The sequence below is a fragment of the Haliotis asinina genome, chromosome 5 (assembly GCF_037392515.1).
Source record: "Haliotis asinina isolate JCU_RB_2024 chromosome 5, JCU_Hal_asi_v2, whole genome shotgun sequence".
Taxonomy (NCBI): domain Eukaryota; kingdom Metazoa; phylum Mollusca; class Gastropoda; order Lepetellida; family Haliotidae; genus Haliotis; species Haliotis asinina.
In genome coordinates, this window is record NC_090284.1 from 69,291 (window position 1) to 93,611 (window position 24,321).

Below are 24,321 nucleotides of genomic sequence, written 5' to 3' on the forward strand. Positions count from 1 at the left end.
AATATCTTGTCTGAAAACGTTACAAACATTTACAAAGAAATAAACAATGAATTTAGTTTGTAAAATATATTTGTGTTAAATTTGATTTTGAAATAACTTAGCGATTTTGAAAAGGATATATCTATTAAAGTCACTATTCCATCCATATAATGACGTGTGATATGGGAACCCAAAATACGTATATGCATGAATACTGGGATTAGTCTGTATTGCTCCGCCATTGTTGTTTTTGATGAAACCCATCTCTTAAAACATAAAATAGAACGTTTTACGTCTGTAAGAATACGTCCAAAATCAGTCTTATACTAATTATACATTATAATTGAAATTACACGCAACAGGTAATCCTTCAGCTCAACCACAAAAAGCAGCTGGTGTTACCTGGGGAATATATTCCACCCCCATAGCCTGATTAAGTCCCTGGAAGGATATTTATGACATGTAGTAAACCTTTGATCAGCCAATTAGTCTGGCTGTTGTTCTCATATTGTGATTCAATATACTAAATACTTACTGAATGGCAGGGATACTCCACGACACTGTGTATTGAGCTCCCTGCTCAATGGTATGGCAGTCTTGAGTGTAAGATTTCTCAACAACCATGCTACTGAAGGAACACATGGCGTCATCAGGATTGCCTTACTGATTTTACAAATAATATACTTGCGTCATCTGCAATATACTCACCTGATTTGAATGTGCCCTCTGAAGAAATATCGCTAACAGACATTCTGAACGGCTTTGTTGATGTAAAGTCTCAAATTCACGATAGCAAAATTGTCCGTATGTCGGTGTGCAATGATCAACTGCATTTTCCTATCGGGTGTTCATATATGTATTTAGATCTCAAAAGCTCATCAAATTACTTTGAGTTACTCTTCCTCTCTGTAACTTCTCCCACCAAGAAATACAATGGACGGTGCACGTGTACACAACGGTTTGTGAAACATGTAAATAAAGGTATGTCACTTTAATATGAATTTTACCAATTGACCATGTTGTTGAAATAGACCAAGCGTTATCAAAACACTAACTCAGATCAGCCAAATAATCCCACTAATGGTATCATCTTTGGACTGAAGTTTATTTTAAGAGTAAGAGGATTATAAGGCATGCTCAACTGGGTTTGGTCGTTTAACTAATCCCACACAGCCATCACCAGCAGAGGGAATGATTTACACATCTCATTTTTTGTACGTAATTATTGTGTTTGTTTTTATTGATAAAAAATGAAATTGGATTGTGAACAGCTTTACAGTTTATATCGACACCGGTACCATACAACATACAATGCAAAATTTAAATGCAGCATGTGTTGTCACATATGTATATAAATGTGAATTGCAAACATGGGTAAAGCTAGAAGACAATCTTATATGGAAATAGTGAATTATCTGATCTTAATAATCTGTCCATCTTAAGATCTGCCTACCTCTTCGTCACTGCTTCCTTTAGATTTGATACTAAATATGATTGAAGAATTAACCTCGTGATGATAAGTCATTCAGAAGTGAAAATACATAAGAAAGAAGATTTTTATGGATATCAACTTCTTTATGAGAGAACACAACGTTTCGGAGTTAATGCTTACTCCTTACTCCTATAATTAATGGTCTGTGGTGAAAGTAAAAAGGCTTCATATTCTGTAAAGAGAAATTATCCTATCTTATTACCTTTTCCTGGGTTTAGGAGCTATGTCATAATATGAAATTAACCTGTTGAACTTTCAAGGATTGTTTGTGTTTGCTTAAGTGTCTGATAATGATGTACTCCAATTATTTAGTCTTCAATAGCCTAAACCATCATAAAACAAGACATTTCAAGAACAGTCTTCTTTGAATAACAAAATAGCAAGGCCATGCACACTCGTGTACTTCATGGAAGCATTTGATATAGGCCTTTGTTACATACTTATGGCAATGAAAAATTCCAAATTGAAATCTTAATGAAATAGCTCCAAACTGGACAACAAAAACCACTCACTGCAGAGCTCAGTATTAGGAAAAAGAAATCTGTTTGTCCCTGGTGCCACCTTACATGATTACCTTGATGCCACAGATTAACACAGGTTGCACCTCTTGCTCAACAATAAATTATCTGTCACTTGTAGCTTTGATATACCATATTCACAACATCACTACAACACTAATTATTCTGGGTCTGGTATGATAATTTCTTATTACTTCATTTCATTTCATGGCATGAGTCTCTCTTTCAATCACTGTCAGTGTAATCATTGTTCAAAGACTTTTTGTTCATCAGTCTGTTTCCCAGATGAAGTCTGTTTTCTACAGTAAAATATGAACATGGACAGTGTGCAAGTAGGTATAAGTATGGCCATAAATATGAGGTTATATTTTGCAGTTCAGGTTGTACTATTGGTTAAAGCTGTATGGAGCCACGGACTGAGTCACATGACATGATTTTTTGTATATACGTATGCACACACGTCAAACAATTTGTTCTGAAACATTACCAGCAGTACCATTCAGTAGGTAGAATTAAACTTCGAAAGCTCTGCTTTTTTAAGTAACAGAATAATTTCAATTTTGCTCCAAATTCGTAAACAAAAGATGTGCCGTTTAGCTGTTTTCATGTCTAAAAAATACTGATTAACACAGACGATAACAGTTGGTTTCAAAGCAGTCATTAATTTTTATGAAATCCATTTACGTTACATTCTCACACTAGCTCTGGTTTCGTTTGTTTCTGCGAAAGGAAAAAGATTTCCTTCATGACATCTTCAGTCATCAAAATTGTACTTCATGTGACGATATACACAGAACAATATAATGTTGTTGTTATGACACAAGCCTCCCCGTGTCAGAACATTCTTTGAAAAAAGATCGACCGTGAAAATCATCGACTTCGACTTAAGGATCAACGCATCCCCTGCTAACTTGAGGACGAAAAATACTACAACACAAGCCACAAATGACAACTGCTATTTAGCACAACTAACAGTAAACAACTGAAGATGATTGAAAGGTAATTCTGGTGTGTAGTATGGATCTTACGGGAATGTGAATCAATTTAGAAAATGTATCAATGGTTGTTTTCCAACTCTTTTATATTTTACCTCCAGGAGTGGCATGCTGTGTACGTGCTTCCGCTTTCATCAAGGGTGGGTACAATTACAAATGTAGTGATATTGTTTTATGATCTGCATTATATAGGTATTGAGTCGTTTTCTTTCAAGGTATATGAGTTCAGATTCTGCATATGAACACGTATTTTCAAACATCCTTCGTGTCTTGTCAACCGCAAGTTTGGCCACGCCCTTTCGGGTCACCTACGGCTGTCATTATCGTGAATGTTACAAGGTTTATCAAACATCAAACAAAATCAAAACTATGCTCGCTAAATATGGTAATTTCTGTGCAGAGACAATAGCATTTACCTATTCACACCATGTAATCAATTCCAGATAAAATAGTTGGATATATTAAAAAGGATGGCACATTTTTGTATTTGCATCACGATGCATGTGGAATTATTTGTTTACCGCCGTTGCCATGATCGCTCCAGTTCGGTGATGTAACATTGAGATTGATTTTGTTTATAATTATTTAAGCCGAAAGCTGCTAATCGTTAGAAAAAGGGAAACTTATGAGCTTTCTCTTCGTCAAACAACAAGAAAATGATGAAACTAAAAAAAAAATATTTAAATTTGAAGAAAATGTTAGACTGGGTACTTCTCCACGTGGAAGTCAACATTGGTTATATTATATATTATATTATATGCCTAGAAATTTGGCGATCACATTTTTAATTCAATGGCATTTCGTTTTAAGGTATTTAAATGTATTGAAGGTTATATATTTATAAAGCTGAGAATTAGTACATTCCATACACAATTCATATGACACGTTGAATGATTATTGCAAGTTTTATTTGGAGATGTCATTATCCTGCACTCCTGTCGAATGGGTTCGACAGTAGCATTGAGAGGAGTAAATAATAATTATTACTGGGTCACGTTTAATGTTTTGAGTAATAGTTGTTATGTATCACATTTCTTATCATAAATGTTAAGTGCCTTTCGTACTTCGGCAGCAGGCTTTAGTAAGTGTTTTGATTAGTTGTGCATACTTCCGGATGGATGTTTGACCACCAGAGAACTACTACTCTTATGTTATAACTGTGGACAAAATATTACTGAAAAGGCTACCAGATTGGATGTCAGATAAAAACAGACAAAGCGATTTGTGTTGTGTCACACATTTTATTCAGGGTTACCCAGAGTGAATAAATAACATGACAATAAATTAGAGAATACAAAAGTAAATTTATCTACATAAGACTGGAAAGTAAAACACTTCCCCAAGTACAGGAGAACTTTCAAGTACTTGTGTGTAAAATGGTAGAGGAAACCAAATATAGTATACTATTTGTGAAGACATTGAAGAAGACATTTCAGACTGCAATCTAGACTTGTGTATGTGGTGAGCGGATCGCTCTTATTGTTACAGTCATTTTCTACAGGTTTCTCAAAATGAACTCAGCTGCATATGTTATTGCAACTCTTGCGGTCAAATCATTCCACAGAGCCAACTACTGTAGCCATCATTCATAATGATTTCGTAAGTGTCACCAAATGGTTGAGATGCACTTTTTGGAAAATACTTTCTTTTGATTTGAACAAGTACAGCCTGTATACAGGTCTACGGATCTACAGTAGACGTCTGCAATTGTTCACTAGTTCAGAAAGGTATGAAATGCTGAGAAAGGGTGAAAAACAGAATGACTTGGTCTTCCAAGTATAACCTGTAACATTTGAAGGTGGGTGACAAGGTCTGAAAACCCAGGCACATACCAGCCCATAGCAGAAGACACAGTCATGCAGATAGTCATGTGAAGTGCATCAAGGGGGGTAAAGGGTGGTAGCCTTTGCCAGTGGCTATTAAGGCTACTGAAGGTGATACAATAACACACCGAAACCAATACATTTGGAACACAAATCACCGGCAGAAGAAAGATAATTAAAAGTAAGCTTGAGCCATCTAACATGGCACACGAGCAGAGTATTACCAAATTTCCAGCAAAATCTGTTGAGTAACAAGCGACAATGATTCGACCAAGAAGAACCTGGCCTATGAATATAGTGATATACAAACTCGTGGGCACGGAGAACAAGAAACCAGCCTATGGTTAAGATATACTGAATATTTCGTTCATGTAAATGGCCCAACAAAGTATACCTATCGACATGCAAGAAACATTCACAACTTTTTCACTGTGCACGTCTACCTCACGTTCACCCTGTTCCTTTTATCGGACAATTACGGGTACACAGTTGTTTTTGATTGCTGAAAATATATTTAAATGGTTGACGTCATCTATTTAAGGTGCGTGGGTGAGTGAGTTGGGTTTTGCGCCACTTTTAGCAATATTTCAGAAATATCATGGCGGGGACACCAGAAATGAGTGTTCAGCGTGAGGAGCGAACATCTGTTTATGGGTATTATGAGATACTATACTGAACAGTAAAAGAAATGGGACATTCAAAACCAATCCATATGGTTTTTATTCTTGTTATCCTTTGGTTAGCATGTTTTTCAATCCAAACTTACAGGTATTACAAGCATCATTGTGTCTTCATATGAAAATGCATATCGACCAAAACGCCAGGCGTGGTATAAAGTTCTGTAGGATATTCGTGAAAATGAAAATGCACATGCAGATCGTGACAACTCTACCAATGAAAGCACGTGCCAAACTTGCCTGATATAATTCTTGTGTTGACAAAGTCGCCAAACAGGAAAGTCTCTATGTGGTGATGTGAAATTGATCATTGATAACTGATGGTAAATATTAAGTAGTGCTGAACAATATACACTCGGTTAATAGACTAACTCCAGGTAATTTCAAGGCTGCAGGATTACCCTGAAAACGACTGGAAATATGCTACATTTCTTCAGACAAACCTAGAGGTTGTGGTTTATTGTCAAAGCGATTGTTCTTAGGTTTCCTACTAACACAATCTGATTCGGCTAACATTTCAACAGCCTCTTGCTCCTCAGCCGTATATGGAGACAGGAGGTGTCCAAAGGAGCCCAAAATGTCATATTTCATCGATACCCATCCTCTAGTAAACAATATTTTGGTTCCCACAGACACCGATATAATGAGGATGAATCCGATTACGGCAATCAGGGTGCGGAAGGGAAATAGTTGGCCGTATGTTTTGTTGTACAAGGGGTAGTGTATGATGGCGGGGAAGTTGATGAGCTTAGCACCACTACACGCCCGCAGGACGAACGCCACCACAAAGCCAACACACGATCCGTATGCGTTACAGCAGCGTATGTAGAGAACACAGATGAACTGCGGGAAGAGAATGACATACATCAAGTCAGAGCAGAGGATGAAAAGTCCATATACACTCTTTACAACGATGGCGATGACAGCAGCAAGAGTTCCCGTAACAATGATGGCCACTCTCATGACCCATACCATCTCACTTTCCGAGGCCTGCAACAGAAGCAGAAAGTAAAGATGCCTTTCTCAGAGACAGTAGTATGTCATGCTGAGTTTCCTTGTCAACTGAGTGTAACAGTAGGGAGATATGTTTATATCCTGATAACCACATGCATGTTACTGACACAGCATCACTCTTACATCTACTGCAGGCCGTGCGGTGCTTACATTTTTTCTGATGATGCTCTTGTAGATGTTCTTGGTGAAGACTGAAGCCGTGCAGAGCGTGCTGGAGTCTGTGGAAGACATGACGGCTGCTGAGACCGCGCCCAGTCCCAGGATAGACACCGTCATAGGGCAAAGATACTGTAAGGCCATGGGCAGGATGAAGTGCATCTGTTCCGCGGTAAGCGGGATCTCGCCCGTATAACCAGTCGCATTCCAATCTGGGAATTGATTATCAATAAATCAAAAATTATTAAACTTCACTTTTTGTGATCTCTTTATGGTTAAGGTTAACAATCAAAAGTGAATTTAAAATTCATGTCACTGGTGTGTCAGCTATATCATGTTTACAACACAATTTGTAATTCAATTAAAATGTGCAGAACCTGTCGACAAATGATTTATATTCACAAGAAGTATGTAATCATATCATGACGAAATTATAGAAACGAGTTGCATATCAACAGTTACCAAAGGACCACGTGGACGTACCTCTGCATTTACATCCTCCCTTTAGGTGATTGTAGGTGATTGTATGCAGTGTGAGTCACACATCAAAATATGAAAATTTACCACAGCTTGAATAGTGGTAGAAAAATATGTTTTGGGAAGACATGGCACAAGAAAACTGATTTTATCCTATTGCGGTTCCAATTTATAAACAAGATCTCACACACTGTACCCATAAGCGGAATTAAAACCGGGTCTTCAGTGTAATGGGCAAACGCTTTTACCACTAGGCTATTCCATTCCAGAAATGAAGAATGGTAAAAGAGTGATTGTCTCATTTAACAACATTTCGAATGTAACTTTAGCTGAACAAACTGCAGACTCTTGTTTGTTTCTCAGTCTTTTTGGCACCTGAAGTACCCATCACTTCGTCACTACATGACAGGGCATATTGCTGCTATTGCTCAGTTATCATCGGGCTGAATGTTAGCATCAATATTCCCGTGGTGAATACGAAATATGATTTCTTGAAAGAAGTTCTTTAGAGGCGTCTTGAAGTTGGTATTTAAATAAAAGACAAGTAATATGGAGGACATTTTCTCGTTTGTTCTTGTCTTTTACTGATTTATTGAAATAAAAAAAAACTTGGCAAAAATAAAATCTTGACACTCATTATTTTTCAGATAGTGTTTTGAAACGTTTCTTGAAAGAGTTCTCATTGTGATTATGGTTAAATGCATTGTCAAGGGCATTACATCACACTTTCATTCTACAGGTCGGGCCTACGTAGCAAGTGGGGAGAGCACTGCACGCTAAAATCACGTTTTCACGTGCCACATGTCATGTGACCTATTCATACACGTGCAATTGCTCTCACGGTAGTAGAGTAGAGTGTCACCTCAGAAAAACACGGTTTTATGGTTAATTTGCAATGCCACGAATGTCAAACATTCAGCATGACAGTGCCATTGGCATGCTGAATACAGGTACGTCCACGTCGATCACATGTGACGTCACACGCAGACGACCGACAGATTGTTTTACTTCATTTGCGTGATCGGTTTGTCACTGCCTCTTCCACTCGGGATGTATTGTTTGGAGGACGAATGGCTGCCCAAACCATTCAAAATCGCCAACGCTGTGCTTGTCTTCATGCACGACGACCATATCGTGGACCAATTCTAATCCGTTTCCATCGACGCCAACGTCTTCTCTAGGCACGACGGCACGTGGGAAGGAACCAGCGAGATTGGAATAGGGTTGTGTTTAGTGATGAATCAAGGTTCACATTAACGTTTGCTGGTGGAAGGGTTAGACGAGGTGAACGCAATGCCTAGTGTTGCGTACAGGAAGTGGATCGATTTACAGGCGGTACCGTTTAGGTTTGGGGTGCTATCGACGGTCATGTTCGATCCCGACTCATTGTCATCCAGGGAAAGCTTAATGCGGCAGCATACAGGGATCAAGTGCTCGTTCCAGAGCTTTTGCCATTCATGACAGCTCATGGCCCAGGTCTGACTTTCCAGCAGGATAACGCCAGACCTCATATGGCAAATTTAACAACGAATTTCCTCAGGAACGCTGGCATCAGTACCATGGAGTGGCCCTCAAGATCACTCGACATCAACCCCACAGAGTATGTGTGGGATATGTTAGGCAGGCGGCTCCTTTCAAGTAAGGAACTCTCCACAGAACTTGCAGGAGCTTGGTGCCATGTTGGTACAAATATGGCGCCGCATTCCCGAAGCGGTGTTCAGACGCATCATCCAATCCATGAGGAGGCGTTATATCGCAGTTGTGAGCGCCCATGGAGGGCACACCCAATATTGACATGATTTCATTAAGTTGTGACACAGTTTTTGATCATGGACATTGTAGCCGCATTTCCGGAGGAACCGATTCCATGAGAAACATGATGTGTATGCTACAGCATCTTTAATGACAAGAGAATTGAATACAATCGTTATTTCAAACCCATTTTCCAAAATGTTCAAATTATTCACTTTGAAACGAGTGTAAAGTTTTTATTTTTGCTGAGTTTATGTGCAAAGCGGAGACATTGAAAATGCTTTATAAAATCATGTTTGCAATAACGATAATCTGAATAAGAAAGCGTACCTGCAGCAGATCCTGCGAAACCAATGACAGCAGGCGGTATACTGAGAAGAAGACACATGACTCCAGCCACGACTGATGACGCCACAGCTTGTCTTGTTGTACGGCAGGCCAACGTACGCTGATACATCTCCTACACAACATATACGAAATCAGAACCAACCATTTGACACATAACAATTAGTCCTGTTGTCTACATTTTCTTGAACAACTTGAATTTAGAACGTATATTCAAAACAGAATTCTCTCGTATCTGAGCTCTGTTTATTAACACTGGTACAAATACCCCAGTTGATATCTCATGTCTCTTCTTGTGTTAAACAGTACGTACAGGTGTATTGTTCTTGGTCATAAATACTATGAGAGAAACAACTGCAAATTCTGTTGCAGCACGACTTCCAACTGACTCTAGGTAACCCTGAAATAAGTTGCTGAACGTAATTATCAAGTCAGTAAAAGACTAAACAAGATAAATGAATAATTGCTACATTTCTATAACCAAACACCTGGGATCAGGGAGAAGTAATATGCACAACTTATTTTGGTGCCTGGATGTCCACGCTTTACATGATGATATCAGTAATACATTTCGTATGACTGACTTTCAAATTTAACTGGTGATAGACGGGTTGCCAAATTAAAACGGAAGAATCAGAGAGGGAGATTTGACCACCTCCACCGATGCCTTCCTGACGTGGTATGCCAGTGAAGGACGTCATGGATGCCCCACGTGTTACAGGTCAGCTGACAGTAGTGTCATCTGTAACTGTAGAGATGTACTCCAAAAGTCAACTTGTCCACAGGTTTGGAATCTAGAAGCCACACGAAAGCTGACTTGATCTAGCCAAGGACGTTTTGACCGAATTACTTATCCCAGGATGACAAAAGAGTCTATTACTAAGATCCTGAGTCAGAACTTAGGCCAAGAGAGATGTACAATCTAGGTGGCAGAAATTTAAATGTGTGATTTCTGCTGAATGGAGTGTTGCTTTACTCTGCATAAACATTATATTACACGTGATCCAATACCGAATCAGGTTCAAGAAAGTAACATTGTAAGGGTCAGGATTGTACTTGTCCTTACATTTCACAAAAAGGGTGCGTCTGCATGTACAGTAATATGTCGGACAAGGAATGCTTATGCTTACTCTTTGCGAACACTGCGTTCTAGAAATCAGTTTTTGTTGAACGCGTAACTATTTATCTAATCCCCGGCGTTGACTAGAAGTACCGAACTTCCTATGACAAAAAGAAATCTGCAGGACCATGTTTCTGGTCAAGCCTTACTTGTACAAACAAATGCAGTTACCCCAGACGGAGCAAGTTCTACCTGCCATGATGTGCCCCCAAGGATTAGGAGGCCATAACGGCCCAGAAGTATCCTGTCTGTTCGCTTTATGAACCGGACTCCACCTTGGTGTGTTTTGTTCACATGTACAAACAAGCGCAGTTGCCCCAGACGGAACAAGTCCTACCTGCCATGTTGTGCCCCCAAGGATTAGGAGGCCATAACGGTCCAGGAAGTATCCTGTCTGTTGCCGAGTTACTTCCCCTAGCCATGATCGTTGGATCCTTTGTAAGTCTACAGCTTGGTTAGTCACAATGAACGGGACCGCCACAACCTGGAAAGACATCCGCCATTTTAACACTGGCATTATTCATTGGTCTCACACTTTTCTCATTTGACATTTGCATCTGCCATGGGATCAATGGACATTATTTGGAAACACATGGATACTTCATCCTTCATTCTTGTGGAGGAACAGAAAGGAACACAGATGTATGCTTCATGACGTATTTATGTGTACATGAATGTGCTTGTCTTACCAAGCCGACACTTAAGCATATGAGCTGCACGATGTCGGTGTAGGCAACCGACCAGAGGCCGCCAACAAGGGTGTAAGAGACGCTGATGATGGCGGATATGATAACAGACAGGGTTTCATCAAGGTCAAGGATAATAGCCATTGTAGAACCTGAAACATACATGAGGTACATTTGAAAAATATGGAAAGAATATTAGGAATTCAATTAAATAGCAAAGCAATAACACAGCTGCTTACCCAGGGCCGATAGAATGGCGGCTGTCCAGAAGAGATCTCCCAGGAACTGCGGTATACACATGAGAGCGCCCATCACTCCACCATAGCGGTCTTGGAATGGGTCGAACATTGTGATGCAGTTGTCTCGACGTAAACGGGGACAAAACAAAATACCACCTGTATAACACATTGCAGTGATATTGAAACATTGCTCTGAGGTTGGTGTTATCAGAATTTTAAATGAAACTAGCATGTGTTGGGAACAGACTGATGATCTAATAAGTGGCTGAACCTTACCAATGATTAAGGAGAGTGAGTAGCCAATCGGCGCTTGCATCCAGGCAAATCCTTTCTTGGCAACTATTTCTGCAGTCCCGTTTATGAAGCCTCCGCCAACCCATGTTGCTGAAACGCACAAGAAACAAGAAATGAATGTATGAAATACGGTTTACCCGTGACCTGTGCTTATATGCACATCAATACATATCACATGCAAACATCCGTATCTGTGTATGCTAGGCTCACATGCAGATATCCGTATTAACTGTTATGGTTAATAATTTGCCGTGATATAAGGAATCCCCTATGAACCATCAAAACATAACCCTGATAAGTCTACAATATTCAATAATACATTGCACAAATAATTAGCAAGTTGCAATGATTCACAATAAAGGTTTCTAGTACAATGCAACTTAGTCAAAGTAATGGGTCACAAATATAATATCAGCTCACCAAATTCTTGGTTTTCAATGAGAAACAGCTGTGCTAAATGTTACGCAGCGAGTGGTCTTAAATGTAGGTCAAGAGTTGAAGAAGAAGCGGGCAGATTTAGGTAGGAAAATGATGACAGAACTGCAGTATAACTCCCATTGTAACTCCATGTGTGTGTGTGTGTGTTCCGTCAACAACCAGCCTCTATATGCGGTCACTGATTCTTGGGCATTCCAGCGAAGTATGGAACCTTCGCAACTGGCCTCGTGTTTACCAACATTTAAAACACACACTCATATACAGAAGAGTTCCTAAAGGGAGGCAACTCTAAAGCACTGCCTTAAAAGGCATGCCAAAAATACTATTACCGATTATGCAAAATGAGACCCATGATAACTATCACTCAAAACTCTAAACATTGTGATCCGATAATAACAATCACTGAATCAATAACATTACAAATTACAGAAAATCCACTCTCGTAGCACAGCGGAACCAAAGCTCACATGCAGACATCCGTAGCAATGATGCTTATACAATGTATTTCTTATATCTAAATTAGCCAAGTTTGTTCTTGAAGGTTCAAATTGAGAAAAATCTGGCCAAGGCGTTGAGCACAAAGTTCCGATGATTACGTATTATTCAATACTACACAAATGATAATTTACTCTAAACTTTTTTACTTGGTAAAAGTAGATATAAGAGATGTAAATGGCAACTGTTTCCTATTTCGATTTATTCATGACGATCAACACGTAACAGGAATTACATGAATTTGAGAATGCTCTTGTTTATTTACTTCACATTTCTGTAATGATTGTTTCGCACCTAGTTCCTGTACGGACTCAAGGACATTTAGAATCAACATGGAACAGATTTTTCTTGTTTATGACAATGACAATGGCTTTGATGATGATGGTGTTGGTAGTGGCGATTGTTTTTACCTGTTATTGTGAACAAGGACATGACAATACCCATTTTTCTATCAGCCAGTATCACACCAACTATTGTCTCTGATTTTTTCTTTCTCCCAGACACAATCCCAACGACGAGGATAATGATGTAGAAGATTATTACGGAGATGAGGCCAGGGATGTTGACTGCCATCTTGACGCCGTGCTCAGACTGGAAACTAAAAGAATAGTCAGGTTTCAAAGCAAACTGTTTCAAACCAGATTACACGCTTGCAAAGATAACAACATAAACTGTATTATGCCTGTTCTAAATGCCTTTCAAGAACTTCATTGTTTTTTTTATAAAAATGTGAAATAAGGACACAAGCAAGTGTCAAATTTGTCATTGTTTGAGAACTTGTTTTTATGAATCCATGCATACATATTTCACATTCAACGACATTGTTACCCATCACAAAACTAACAGAGTTTTTAAAGTTGTGTAAATGGTCAACCTTTAACAATCTTACAAATAAAATCATTGCTGCAATATCTGTCTTAATGTCAGTGTAAATCATTGTTCTGTCCAGTTTCTGTCATTCAGGACAGATATATCGCTTATAATAATGCCAAATTATGTCCCAACATTATTACACACATTTTAGCTTTTTCAGTCTTGGTCACATGACTTTTAATCAGAATTTCAGTACGTAATTTCATTTATGAAATGTGTAGTGGGTGTCTATGTCGTCAACACAACAACCAGCCTTTATATACAAAGTCACTCATCAAGAAAATTCGGACACGTACAAACGTCCCTATCAACGTAGAATTCTCTTTGTCAGTCTTGTGTTTACCTCAAAACATTTTCAAAATACAAACATACAGTATCATCAAGTCATAATACATTTACAGCCTAGAAAGTGCATCAGCACAAACATTATCTTTGTTTTTAATGTGGTTGATCGCAAGATTGAACCCTTGCAAGGGCAAACTCCACCTCATAAGTCTTTGGTTCTTGTTCTTCGTTTTATGAAGAAAAGTCAAGGTGTTGTGATCAGTAAACATTTCAGTTGGCAAGGTAGTGGTACCTAGGTACACTTCAAAAGCAAGTAAAAGATCTAATGTCTCTTTCTCAAGTGTAGAATATGCTCGACCAACGCGATCAATATAATCGTCCACTCTCGAAATAGGATACGAATCAGTTCCCGAGAGCGCATTGGCAACTTTTATGTTAGCACAGCGGCGCCAGCCATCTCCACTCTTCGGCACAAGAACACATGGTGAACTCCATGGACTGTCACTGGGTTCAATAATGTCATTGTCTTGCATGTATTTCACTTCCTTCCGCAAAATTTCGTGTTTCACAGGAGTCATCCGATATGGGTGTTGTTTTACAGGCACAGCATCACCTACATCTATATCATGGTTAACAACATCAGTTCGACCAGGCACATCAGGAAATAAGTGTGAGAACTCATGAATCAAATCTGACATTTTAACTTTCTGTTCAGGGGACAAATGTGATAGTTCCTTGTCCAGGTGACCAAACACATCAGAATTTCTCAACTTTGGTGAAACAATATCACTAAGATCATCAAACATCACATTACTAACACAATCATCAATGTTGTCAACATGTTCAACATTGTCTTTAGTACAATCAGTACCTGGGGAGAGTGTGGCAATACAATTGACTTGTTTGGTTTCTAACCTGTCATGATATTTCTTAATCATTTTTACGACGACCAGGCGTCAAGACGACATAGTCTGTGTCGCTAATCTTTTTGTCAACAACATATGGACCTTGATATCTTGCTCACAGTTGTTGACCAGGAATAGGAAGTAAAACTAACACTTTCTCACCACAAGTGAAATTTCTCTCTTTTGTCTCTCTGTCATAGTTTTGTTTCATTTTTGCCTGTGAAACTTTCAAGTTTTGTCTGGCCGACTCACTTGGTTTTGAAAGTCTGTCCCGAAATGATAGTCAGCCAGATAGTCTAACAGGTTCAGGACATTTCAGGACTGTCATTGAGACAGTGTTCCTTGAAATGTTTACACTGTCACCAAATACAAGCCAAAAGTGACTTAACCCTAAGCTTTCCTGAACTGACTCTCTGGCAGCAAACAACAAATGCACACCCTCATCCCAATATTTCTCTGTCTCAAAATAATAAGTCTTGATGCCGGAAGCGTAGTAGGGCCACGGTGAAAAAGATTTTGGTGTCAATATCTCCTAACTATGTCCTACTTGGAGTTAGTGACACCAGAAAATGTAGAAGAAAGTAAGTTATACGTAGGACTTAATATCTCCTAGGTAGGACTTACTATCTCCTACATAGGACATACTATCTGCCACGTAGTACTTAATATATCCTTTTAGAGGTTCGGATTATGAAGTGTGGTTATTAAATTGAAAAATGTTTGGTTATGCAGGACGTTAGATAGTAGAAATGCACGCCAGTGCATATTTATGACACTAACAGTGTTACTACAGAGTGTTATGTGTGTGTGTGTGTGTGTGTGTGTGTGTGTGTGTATGTGTTTGTGTGTGTTATGTTTGGGTGACGTGGACCTTGATGTAATTGCAGTTATGGGTGTTCTCTCTATCACTCTCTCTCACACACAGATACACGCACGCACGCACGTACACAGACAGAAGAGTTTCTGATATTAAATTCTCGTTATGACACGTCCTCCGAAAATTTTGCTTGTCTTCATATAAGGCTAGGTTGGATCAGATATAAAGCTCGTTTGCAGTATACTTTTTCGTAATTGTTCACAAGTTGACTTGACGCGGGTGGAAAAGTGTTGAATGCGGCGTAAAGCAACACTGAGTTAAAAAAGGCAAAAGACTGTCGTTATAGTTGTTTCTTTAAGTATAAGGATATAAGTACACATAGATTGCCACCGATAGACACTTCTGCACACGCAGATTATGACTGATGTGCAAAAACCTCTGAAATATCCAACGCATAATGTAACGAAGTGCAACATGAAATAGTGAACTAGTTAGGTGATAATAAATCATACGCAGGAGAGAGTAATTCCTCCGTAGGTGATAAAAAAGTCCTACGTAGGGGATAGTGAGACTAAAACAATTTTTCATCGTGGCCCTATTATGCTTTTGTATTCTTCAAAGTGTGATGAAACCTCTCTAAAGCTCCCCATGACTCTGAATGACAAGCACTAGACTTGCTTAACTTGCTTAACACCTAACTGGCTTGTTGAAACAGCTTAGACAAAGTTTGAACCCTAATCAGACTGAACAATATCTGGCAAACCAACTAAGGTGAAAAACTTTATCAAAGCCTTGACAATCACAGGTGCAACAGCCCTACAAAGCGGAATTGCTTCTGGAAATCTGGTAGAAGCACACATGATTGTGAGTAAATACTGATAACCAGACTTAATCTTAGGTAGTTGACCAACACAATCAATAACAACTCTACTGAAAGGTTCCTCAAAAGCCGGTATAGGTTTTAAGGGAGCAGAAGGAATCTTCTGATTTGGTTTTCCAATAATTTGGCATGCATGACAGGTTTTACAAAATTCAGCCACATCTTGTCACAAACTTGGCCAAGAGAAATGTGCCAACATTTTCTGACAAGTTCTGTTTTCATCCAGATGGCCTTCCATGGGATTTTCATGTGCCAATGTAAGTACATGCTTTCGAAATACATTTGGTACCGTGATTTGATGGTACAATTTCCATTCATCCTCCGAAGGAACATCCGGCGACATACATTTACCCATCAGAACACTGTCCTTGTAGTAATAATAAACTGGAACCTTGCTAACCTAATCAAAAGAAACAGCATTACTAGCCAACTTCTGCACTTCAACATCCTCACCCTGCGCATTAATAAGCTGCTCTCTAGAAAGAATGTGTTCACCACCTGACAAACTATCAGACTGATAAGAAATGCCTGTCGACATTGGAGTCCACTGCACAAGAATGTGCAATGTGAACTCACAGAAGTCTTGGTGTGAGAGTGAGAAACAGTTTTACTGAATGCAACACAGCCAGTGGTCAGGCAGCGGTTATGTAGGTCAAACGTTGACGCAGGCAGGTTGATATACCCCAGTTAATTCGTGGGTGTCCGCGTGTCAACACGACAACCAGCCTTTATACATAAAGCCACTCGTTCAAGAACATTCGCACTTACAACCATCACCATCAACGTCTCTCGGTCAACCTCGTGTTTACCTCAAAACATTCTCAAAGGGTGGTAACTCTAGAGGACTGCCTTAAAGGCCTGCCGTTGAAATACTAATACCACTGAATATTTATGATACACAATGTGACCCATAATAACAATCACTCAAAACTTTAAACACTGTGACCCAAATAACATTTATTACTTATCTAATAATACAATTTACAGCAAATACGCTCTCGTAACAACAGTCACTGATTCTTGAGGATTTCTGCGAAGTATGGAGCCATAGCGATCGGCCTCGTGTTCACGAACAGTCAAAACACACCAAAGGGAGGCAACTCTAAAGCGCTACCTTAAAGGTGTACCGGTAAAACACAATCGACGATGATGCGAAATGGGATCCCTAATAACTATCACTCAAAAGTCTACACATTGTGACCCAATGATAACTATTACTTAATCAATAAACAACATAAATTACAGAAAGCAAACAAAGGGCAAACAGCTGAAACAAAATATTAGTGCCTTGCTAATTAGAGCCATTATTTACGTAATATTTGACCTTAAATATAATTGTCATCACACACAGATGCTGAGTATGTCTCTGAAACTTTTCTGGACTGAAATTTTTCTGAAACTGAGAAATGAGAACACGTGTTCTACCCCAAGAATAATTGTATCTGTCTTTGTGTTTTTTCATCGCTGCTTGTGTGGCAGGATTTGATGTAAAAGACCTGAGCAAGTCATAATACCCACACTGAGCGTAATTGCACGTCTAGCTGCCACACTCTCCTCAGGTACTGATTGTACTAAGTACAATTGTGAAAATGTTGACAACATTGATGATTGTGTTAGCAATGTGATGTTTGATGATCTTAGTGATAAACTGATGTCCGACTCCCATTTTGTGGAAGCCGCGGTGGCTGAGTGGGCTAGATGGCTGACCTTGTGTGCTGGTGATTAGGTGTCTATATCTGAGGGTATGGGTTCGAATTTAAGATCGGGTTGATCCAAAAACGTACTAGAATGTGTACGTTACCATGAAAGTGTAATTCTAAGATGTAACACATGACACATTACATGATGTCAAAACTTGTGTCGTAACTTGTGCAAGCACATTGATGATAAGGGATTGAACTGAATTAATTTGTGTTTAATAATTACACGCATGCAGCATATTTTATTTACATCAATTATTTTTCCTAGTTTCAATATGTCACAAGACATAAATTTTCAAGATAGCTGTCACATTGTATCATACTAAACCAAACGCGGCATGACAACGGTTGTCTATCTGAAGTAATGTAATGTTGCGCTCAAACAAAGGTCTACCTGAACTGCACCACTTCTGCCTTTTCCGGTAGAAATGTCCCATGTCGGTGGTTTCACGTTATCCGAATTTGGATTAAGCTCACAAAGACAGTATGGACCCGACACATCCTTTTCTATCTTTTTGAAAGCTTCTGTCTGAACCGAAATTGTATTTGTGCAAATCCACTCTCTTCAGCGTTGTATCTGCATATTCCGAATTTGGTTGCCTTTTGTGGCAGGAAGGAAAAGTGAGATAAACATCCAGTTGTGTTTGCATTGGACTGGTATAAGTATTATAACCCTAAGCCTAACCCTAACCTAACCCTAACCCTAACCCTAACCCAGTTGTGTTTGCATTGGACTGGTATAAGTATTATAACCCTAACCCTAACCCTAGCCAAAGTGTTCATGATTAGTACAGTGATTTACAATACAAGCTTTAATACATTAACATACAGTGATTTACAACACAAGCTTTAATACAATAACATGCAGTGATTTACAATACAAGCTTTAATACATTAACATACAGTGATTTACAACACAAGCTTTAATACATTAATTTACAGTGATTTACAATACAAGCTTTAATACATTAACATACAGTGATTTACAGCACAAGCTTTAATACATTAACATACAGTGATTTACAATACAAGCTTAAAAGTGATGACCTCGAGCGAGGTTATCGAGTCGATTCACAGGATCAGGTGGTCAGGCTCGCTTGTTTGCTTAACACATGTCATTATAACGATTTTGTAGACCGATGCTCATGCTATTGGTCTCTGGATTGCCTGGTCCAAACTCGATTATTTAACAGACTGCCACCATATAGCTGAAGTATTGCTGGGTGCAGCATTAAGTAACAAAGCAACAATGTATTAGTCATTAACATGGGTACAATAAATCAACAAAGTTTTAATGCAGTTCGAGGTTTAATCTATATTTCCTTAAGTTAGGCCGATCCTTAACATTGTCAGTCGACGGAAAACAGTTCCAAAGTTTGCAAATCACCACAAGGCACATTAACATAATGGCCCAATCCCTCTCGTGTCACCAGTTTGAAGAGTTCTAGTAGTCATTACGCGCTAGTGGTGTTTAGTCAGATAAAATCCCAACAACCCAACTGCATTTAAAGAAGAAGAAAATAAGTAGAAGGTTTAAGTATTGCTTAAAGGTACAGAAGAATGGTGGCCGTTTTATATCTGGAAGTAATTTATATATTTCATTACATCTCGCGTTTTGAGAGTATGTTAAAACAGTTACTCGAGGAATAATTGATGCTGGCCCATCCACACAATATACTGGAATATACGTCAGGTATTTAAGTGATGATATTTGATATTAATATTAAAATTAAAGAAATGAAGGCACTAATGACATTTTTTGCCTGAGGCTACGTACAATACAAAACTGTATGGATAACATCAGCAGCTGTGTACAATGTTGACACACTCTTCTCCCATTAGGTATAATGTTCACATACACTTCTTCCATCATGTAAAATGTTCGCATACTCTTCTTCTATTCTATACAATGTTGAAAACTCTTCTTCCATTATGTACAATGTTCACATATTCTTCTCACAGTGTGTACAATGTTCACAAACTCTTCTCCCATTATGTACTATGTTCACATACTCTTCTACCATTATGTACAATGTTCACATAATCCTCTCCAAATTATGTACAATGTTCACATACCCTTCTCCCATTATGTATAATGTTCACATACTTTTCTCCATTATGTATAATGTTCACATACTCTTCTTCCATTATATACAATGTTGACATACTCTTCTTCAAATTATGTACAATGTTCACATACCCTTCTCCCATTGTGTATAATGTTCACCTATTCTTCTTCCATTATGTACAATGTTGACGTACTCTTCTCCCATTATGTACAATGTTGACATACTCTTCTCCCATTATGTACAATGTTCACAAACTCTTCTTCCAGTATGTACAATGTTCACAATCTCTTCTTCTAGTATGTACAATGTTCACAAACCATTCTTCCAGTATGTACAATGTTCACAAACTCTTCTTCCATTATGTATAATGTTCACAAACCCTTCTTCCAGTATGTACAATGTTCACAAACCATTCTCCCATTATGTACAATGTTCACAAACTCTTCTTCTAGTAGGTACAATGTTCACAAACTCTTCTCCCATTATGTACTATGTTCACATACTCTTCTACCATTATGTACAATGTTCACATAATCCTCTCCAAATTATGTACAATGTTCACATACCCTTCTCCCATTATGTATAATGTTCACATACTTTTCTCCATTATGTATAATGTTCACATACTCTTCTTCCATTATATACAATGTTGACATACTCTTCTTCAAATTATGTACAATGTTCACATACCCTTCTCCCATTGTGTATAATGTTCACCTATTCTTCTTCCATTATGTACAATGTTGACGTACTCTTCTCCCATTATGTACAATGTTGACATACTCTTCTCCCATTATGTACAATGTTCACAAACTCTTCTCCCATTATGTACAATGTTCACATACTCTTCTTCCAGTATGTACAATGTTCACAATCTCTTCTTCTAGTAGGTGCAATGTTCACAAATTCTTCTCCCATTAGGTACAATTTTCACATACTCAACCCCCAGTATGTACAATGTTCACAAACTCTTCTTCCATTATGTACAATGTTCACAAACTCTTCTTCCATTTTGTACAATTTTTACGTACTCTTGATTGTGTACAATGTTCACACACTATTCTTCTTCTTCTTGGATCATAAGGGGTTGTACACTTTATGACCACATAAGATCGAAGATCATTATGAGGTTTCAAGATGGATGGTTTGATGCTTAACATTTATGTTGGTGGCTTAGTATGAATGTTAACAACCTCAAATGACATTTGCTTCTAGTCATTGTCCTGATCAATGCGGATAAATATGCAACGTTCTCTTACAAAAGCCGCATTCTTCATGTAGCGTAGTCAGACTTCCGATAGCAAGAGGTTGGTGCGGACAGGGTCTATTCCAATTGTGTACTCTGATTACATAGCTAGCATTAGACCTTACATCCGTGATCTGATGCAGACGAAGTGGGACGCTCGAGTGGGTATCAACAAACTACATGAAATTAAATCTTATATTGGTTACACCTACTTGGGCTGTCAGTCCAGATTTGGGAAGGTCATTATGCGACGTTGTCGCATTAGCCATACACGTTATACTCACAAATATGTATTAAAAGGTGAAGATCCTTCGTTTTGTATCCCTTGTGATGAGAGAGTCACAGTCAAACATCTCCTGCTTGACTGTGTTGAATTCTCCATCATAAGGGATAAATATTTCCATGTTTAAACTGTTAAGGATCATCTTTAATACTGATAATTATCATATAAATCTTACCTTTTAAATAGAAATTGATTTAATTAATGAAAGTTGATAAATATGTTCTGTAAGTAGATGTGTTTTAATGACTGGTAGTTTTGATTCGTAAGTTTGATTATTTTGGCTGTACCTTCAAGGTGTTGGCATTGGTGTAAATCCAACTAGGGTCCATGCAGGTAGCAAAGGCAAAGGCATCTATCCTCAGCTGATGGCGACCTATAGCCCGTTTTTACATTGTTGTGTCCAAACTGATTTTTCTCCTTTTAACAAATCTGCTAGCTAGTTTTAACTCAGTCTGTGATACTCTAGTGTTTTACTGTCTTTCGTCGACAGGATTTTATATATCACATGTCTATCGTATAAATTTAAAACTAGTTTTAGTCACGATATGGCTGAAATATTGCCGATGTGACTTTAAAACTCACTCACTCAGTATTCCAATTGTGTTTTCTACCAATACCAGCATTACGCTCTGCCCACTCCCATAAACATTCAACAGATACCGCTTTTCTGTGTGTCTGATGCGTGTACAGCATTTATCACATTTGCAAGATGTGTATGCTTTTATCTAAAATTATTATTCAGATATTTCTCAAGGAAGTCGATGCTCTATTTCGCACATTTCGTTAAAGTATTCGCGTTGTAGCAAACTTGTTATCGGCAACTAGCGAAACTGACAGCTCTCTATGCTACCGTCATATGCTGCTAAAAGGCTGATTGAGTATACACTCAAGCGTTTGTAGTGACCGCTCCGACCACAACTTAATGTGTTCTAAGTCGCCAAGTTGTCACTGACTGTAATATTCATATGTGTAGCATTCGCTTGTTCAAATATAATGCAAAATATATTAACATGGAGCACTAGCTCTAGCCATACCTTCCGGTGTCAATGCACTGTTCAATTTCATCTATAATTAGTTTACATTAATTCCGATGTTTTACCATCACATATTGTCGAAAACCAAAACCAAGTCAGTGCAAGTATATGTTTTATATTGTGACTTGTTGTTTTCATAGATATTGTATTTTTAGCTAACTAAGTTGTGACTGCATACGTTAAGAAGAAATACTAGAACGTTAAGTTATTCTGACTAAATGCGTTCAGCATTAGCAACGCCTAAGTGAACATATATTTTCCATGTGATATGTGGTACTGTCGTTCACCGTCGTCAGTTATAAATTCGGAAAATATCCGCTAAATAGCAATCTTTTTTTGAAGCTACGAAATGTAGTGTATGTGTATTTGCAGGTCAGTTCGTAAAGAACCGGGGTTTTTCAGATTTCCAAACTTACAGACATATTCTTCATAACTTTCTATATTGAGCCAATTAACAGCTTAGCTGTGATATTTTTGGTGGGTTTGTTTACATTGTCAGTTTAAAGCACTTCAGTGGGTTTAACGAATAAAGGCTAACGCTGTAGAATCTGTGCAGCAACGCAACGGTAATGGTTCATTAGCATGCCGCCACACTGGTCTGCATGACTAGTAAGACTGACAACGGTAGGTTACGTCTCAGCGCGTTCTGTCACATAGTCCTTCATTTACATCATCATGTAGCTGTATATCTATCAATATTTTGAACTGGTACAAAGACATTTATTTGTCTAATATTTCACGGCTCATCTGTAACTGCTATGTTAAATGTACCGTACATCGGATAATAACATCACATATTCAACAACACTGTACGGGCGTACCGTATTGGGGGTAAAGGACGTCCCTGTGTTGAAACATGGTCGCTGTTCAAGAATGGTGCAGTGTTTATGACTAATATACATGATAAATGAATAAAGATCATGTTAAGATATTATTAGTACGGACATGCAGCTATTACTTGTAACTTTTTTGTGTGTATTACACCGTCGTAACGGTAAAGGAAACTTGTATTGAGTTTAACTTAAATTGATAATGATTTATTACACAACGTAAGGTTTATATGTTTATTCTACCCTTCACAACTGCATCAATGACATTTATCATTGTTACTGAATGATTTTACATGACATTGAATCCATATATTGAACCCTGATCTTGGAACCCTTCTGTTTGTATTAAGGTGTGGAGATCAGCCCCCGATGCTGAATAAATTCACACAGGCTGGTAGAACAGATTTGGCTTCAGCTGTAAAGATAGAGTTATTGTCTGGTATTCAAGAAAACAATTCTACTCTATGATGGGGTCCTAGCAAATGTGCCTCATCCCATAGGATGACAGTGAGAACCTGAAAGACCAACTTCTTTAGTGAACCAGAAGTTTGAAACCCTACCTGATGAGACATTGATAAGAACGGGTGCGTCCACGTCTCTCTTCCTGTCATCTTGGTATATGTGGTAAACTAATTCTTCAGTTAAACCAACATAGCAAATCTCACAACACAGGCCACATGCCAGTCACTTTATATCACCTGTATATTTAGCAAGATACATTGCTAATACAATCTGTACATTTGTGTATGACGGAAACTAATATACATCCTTCATTGTAAACTGTAATATAAGCCGTGTTTCTAATATTCTGACAGCTAATAAACCAGATCCTTTAGGACAGATTGTGAAATCTGAAATCCAATTATCCAGCAATGGAAACTACCATAGACTATGGGGGG

At 38.4% G+C, this 24,321-nt stretch overlaps 1 protein-coding gene across 1 annotated transcript; it reads right to left on the reverse strand.

Annotated features, from left to right (window-relative positions):
- Nucleotides 1-4,205: 4,205 nt before the first annotated feature.
- On the reverse strand, nucleotides 4,206-24,101 carry LOC137284326 (high-affinity choline transporter 1-like). The gene is made up of 9 exons (XM_067816095.1): nucleotides 23,983-24,101; nucleotides 12,911-13,098; nucleotides 11,550-11,657; nucleotides 11,274-11,429; nucleotides 11,038-11,186; nucleotides 10,686-10,832; nucleotides 9,214-9,343; nucleotides 6,649-6,866; nucleotides 4,206-6,474 (listed from the first exon to the last, which is right to left on the reverse strand). The coding sequence occupies exons 2-9, from the start codon at nucleotides 13,071-13,073 to the stop codon at nucleotides 5,908-5,910; spliced, it is 1,638 nt and encodes a 545-aa protein (XP_067672196.1). The 5' UTR covers nucleotides 13,074-13,098; nucleotides 23,983-24,101; the 3' UTR covers nucleotides 4,206-5,907.
- Between the last annotated feature and the right edge of the window lie 220 nt (nucleotides 24,102-24,321).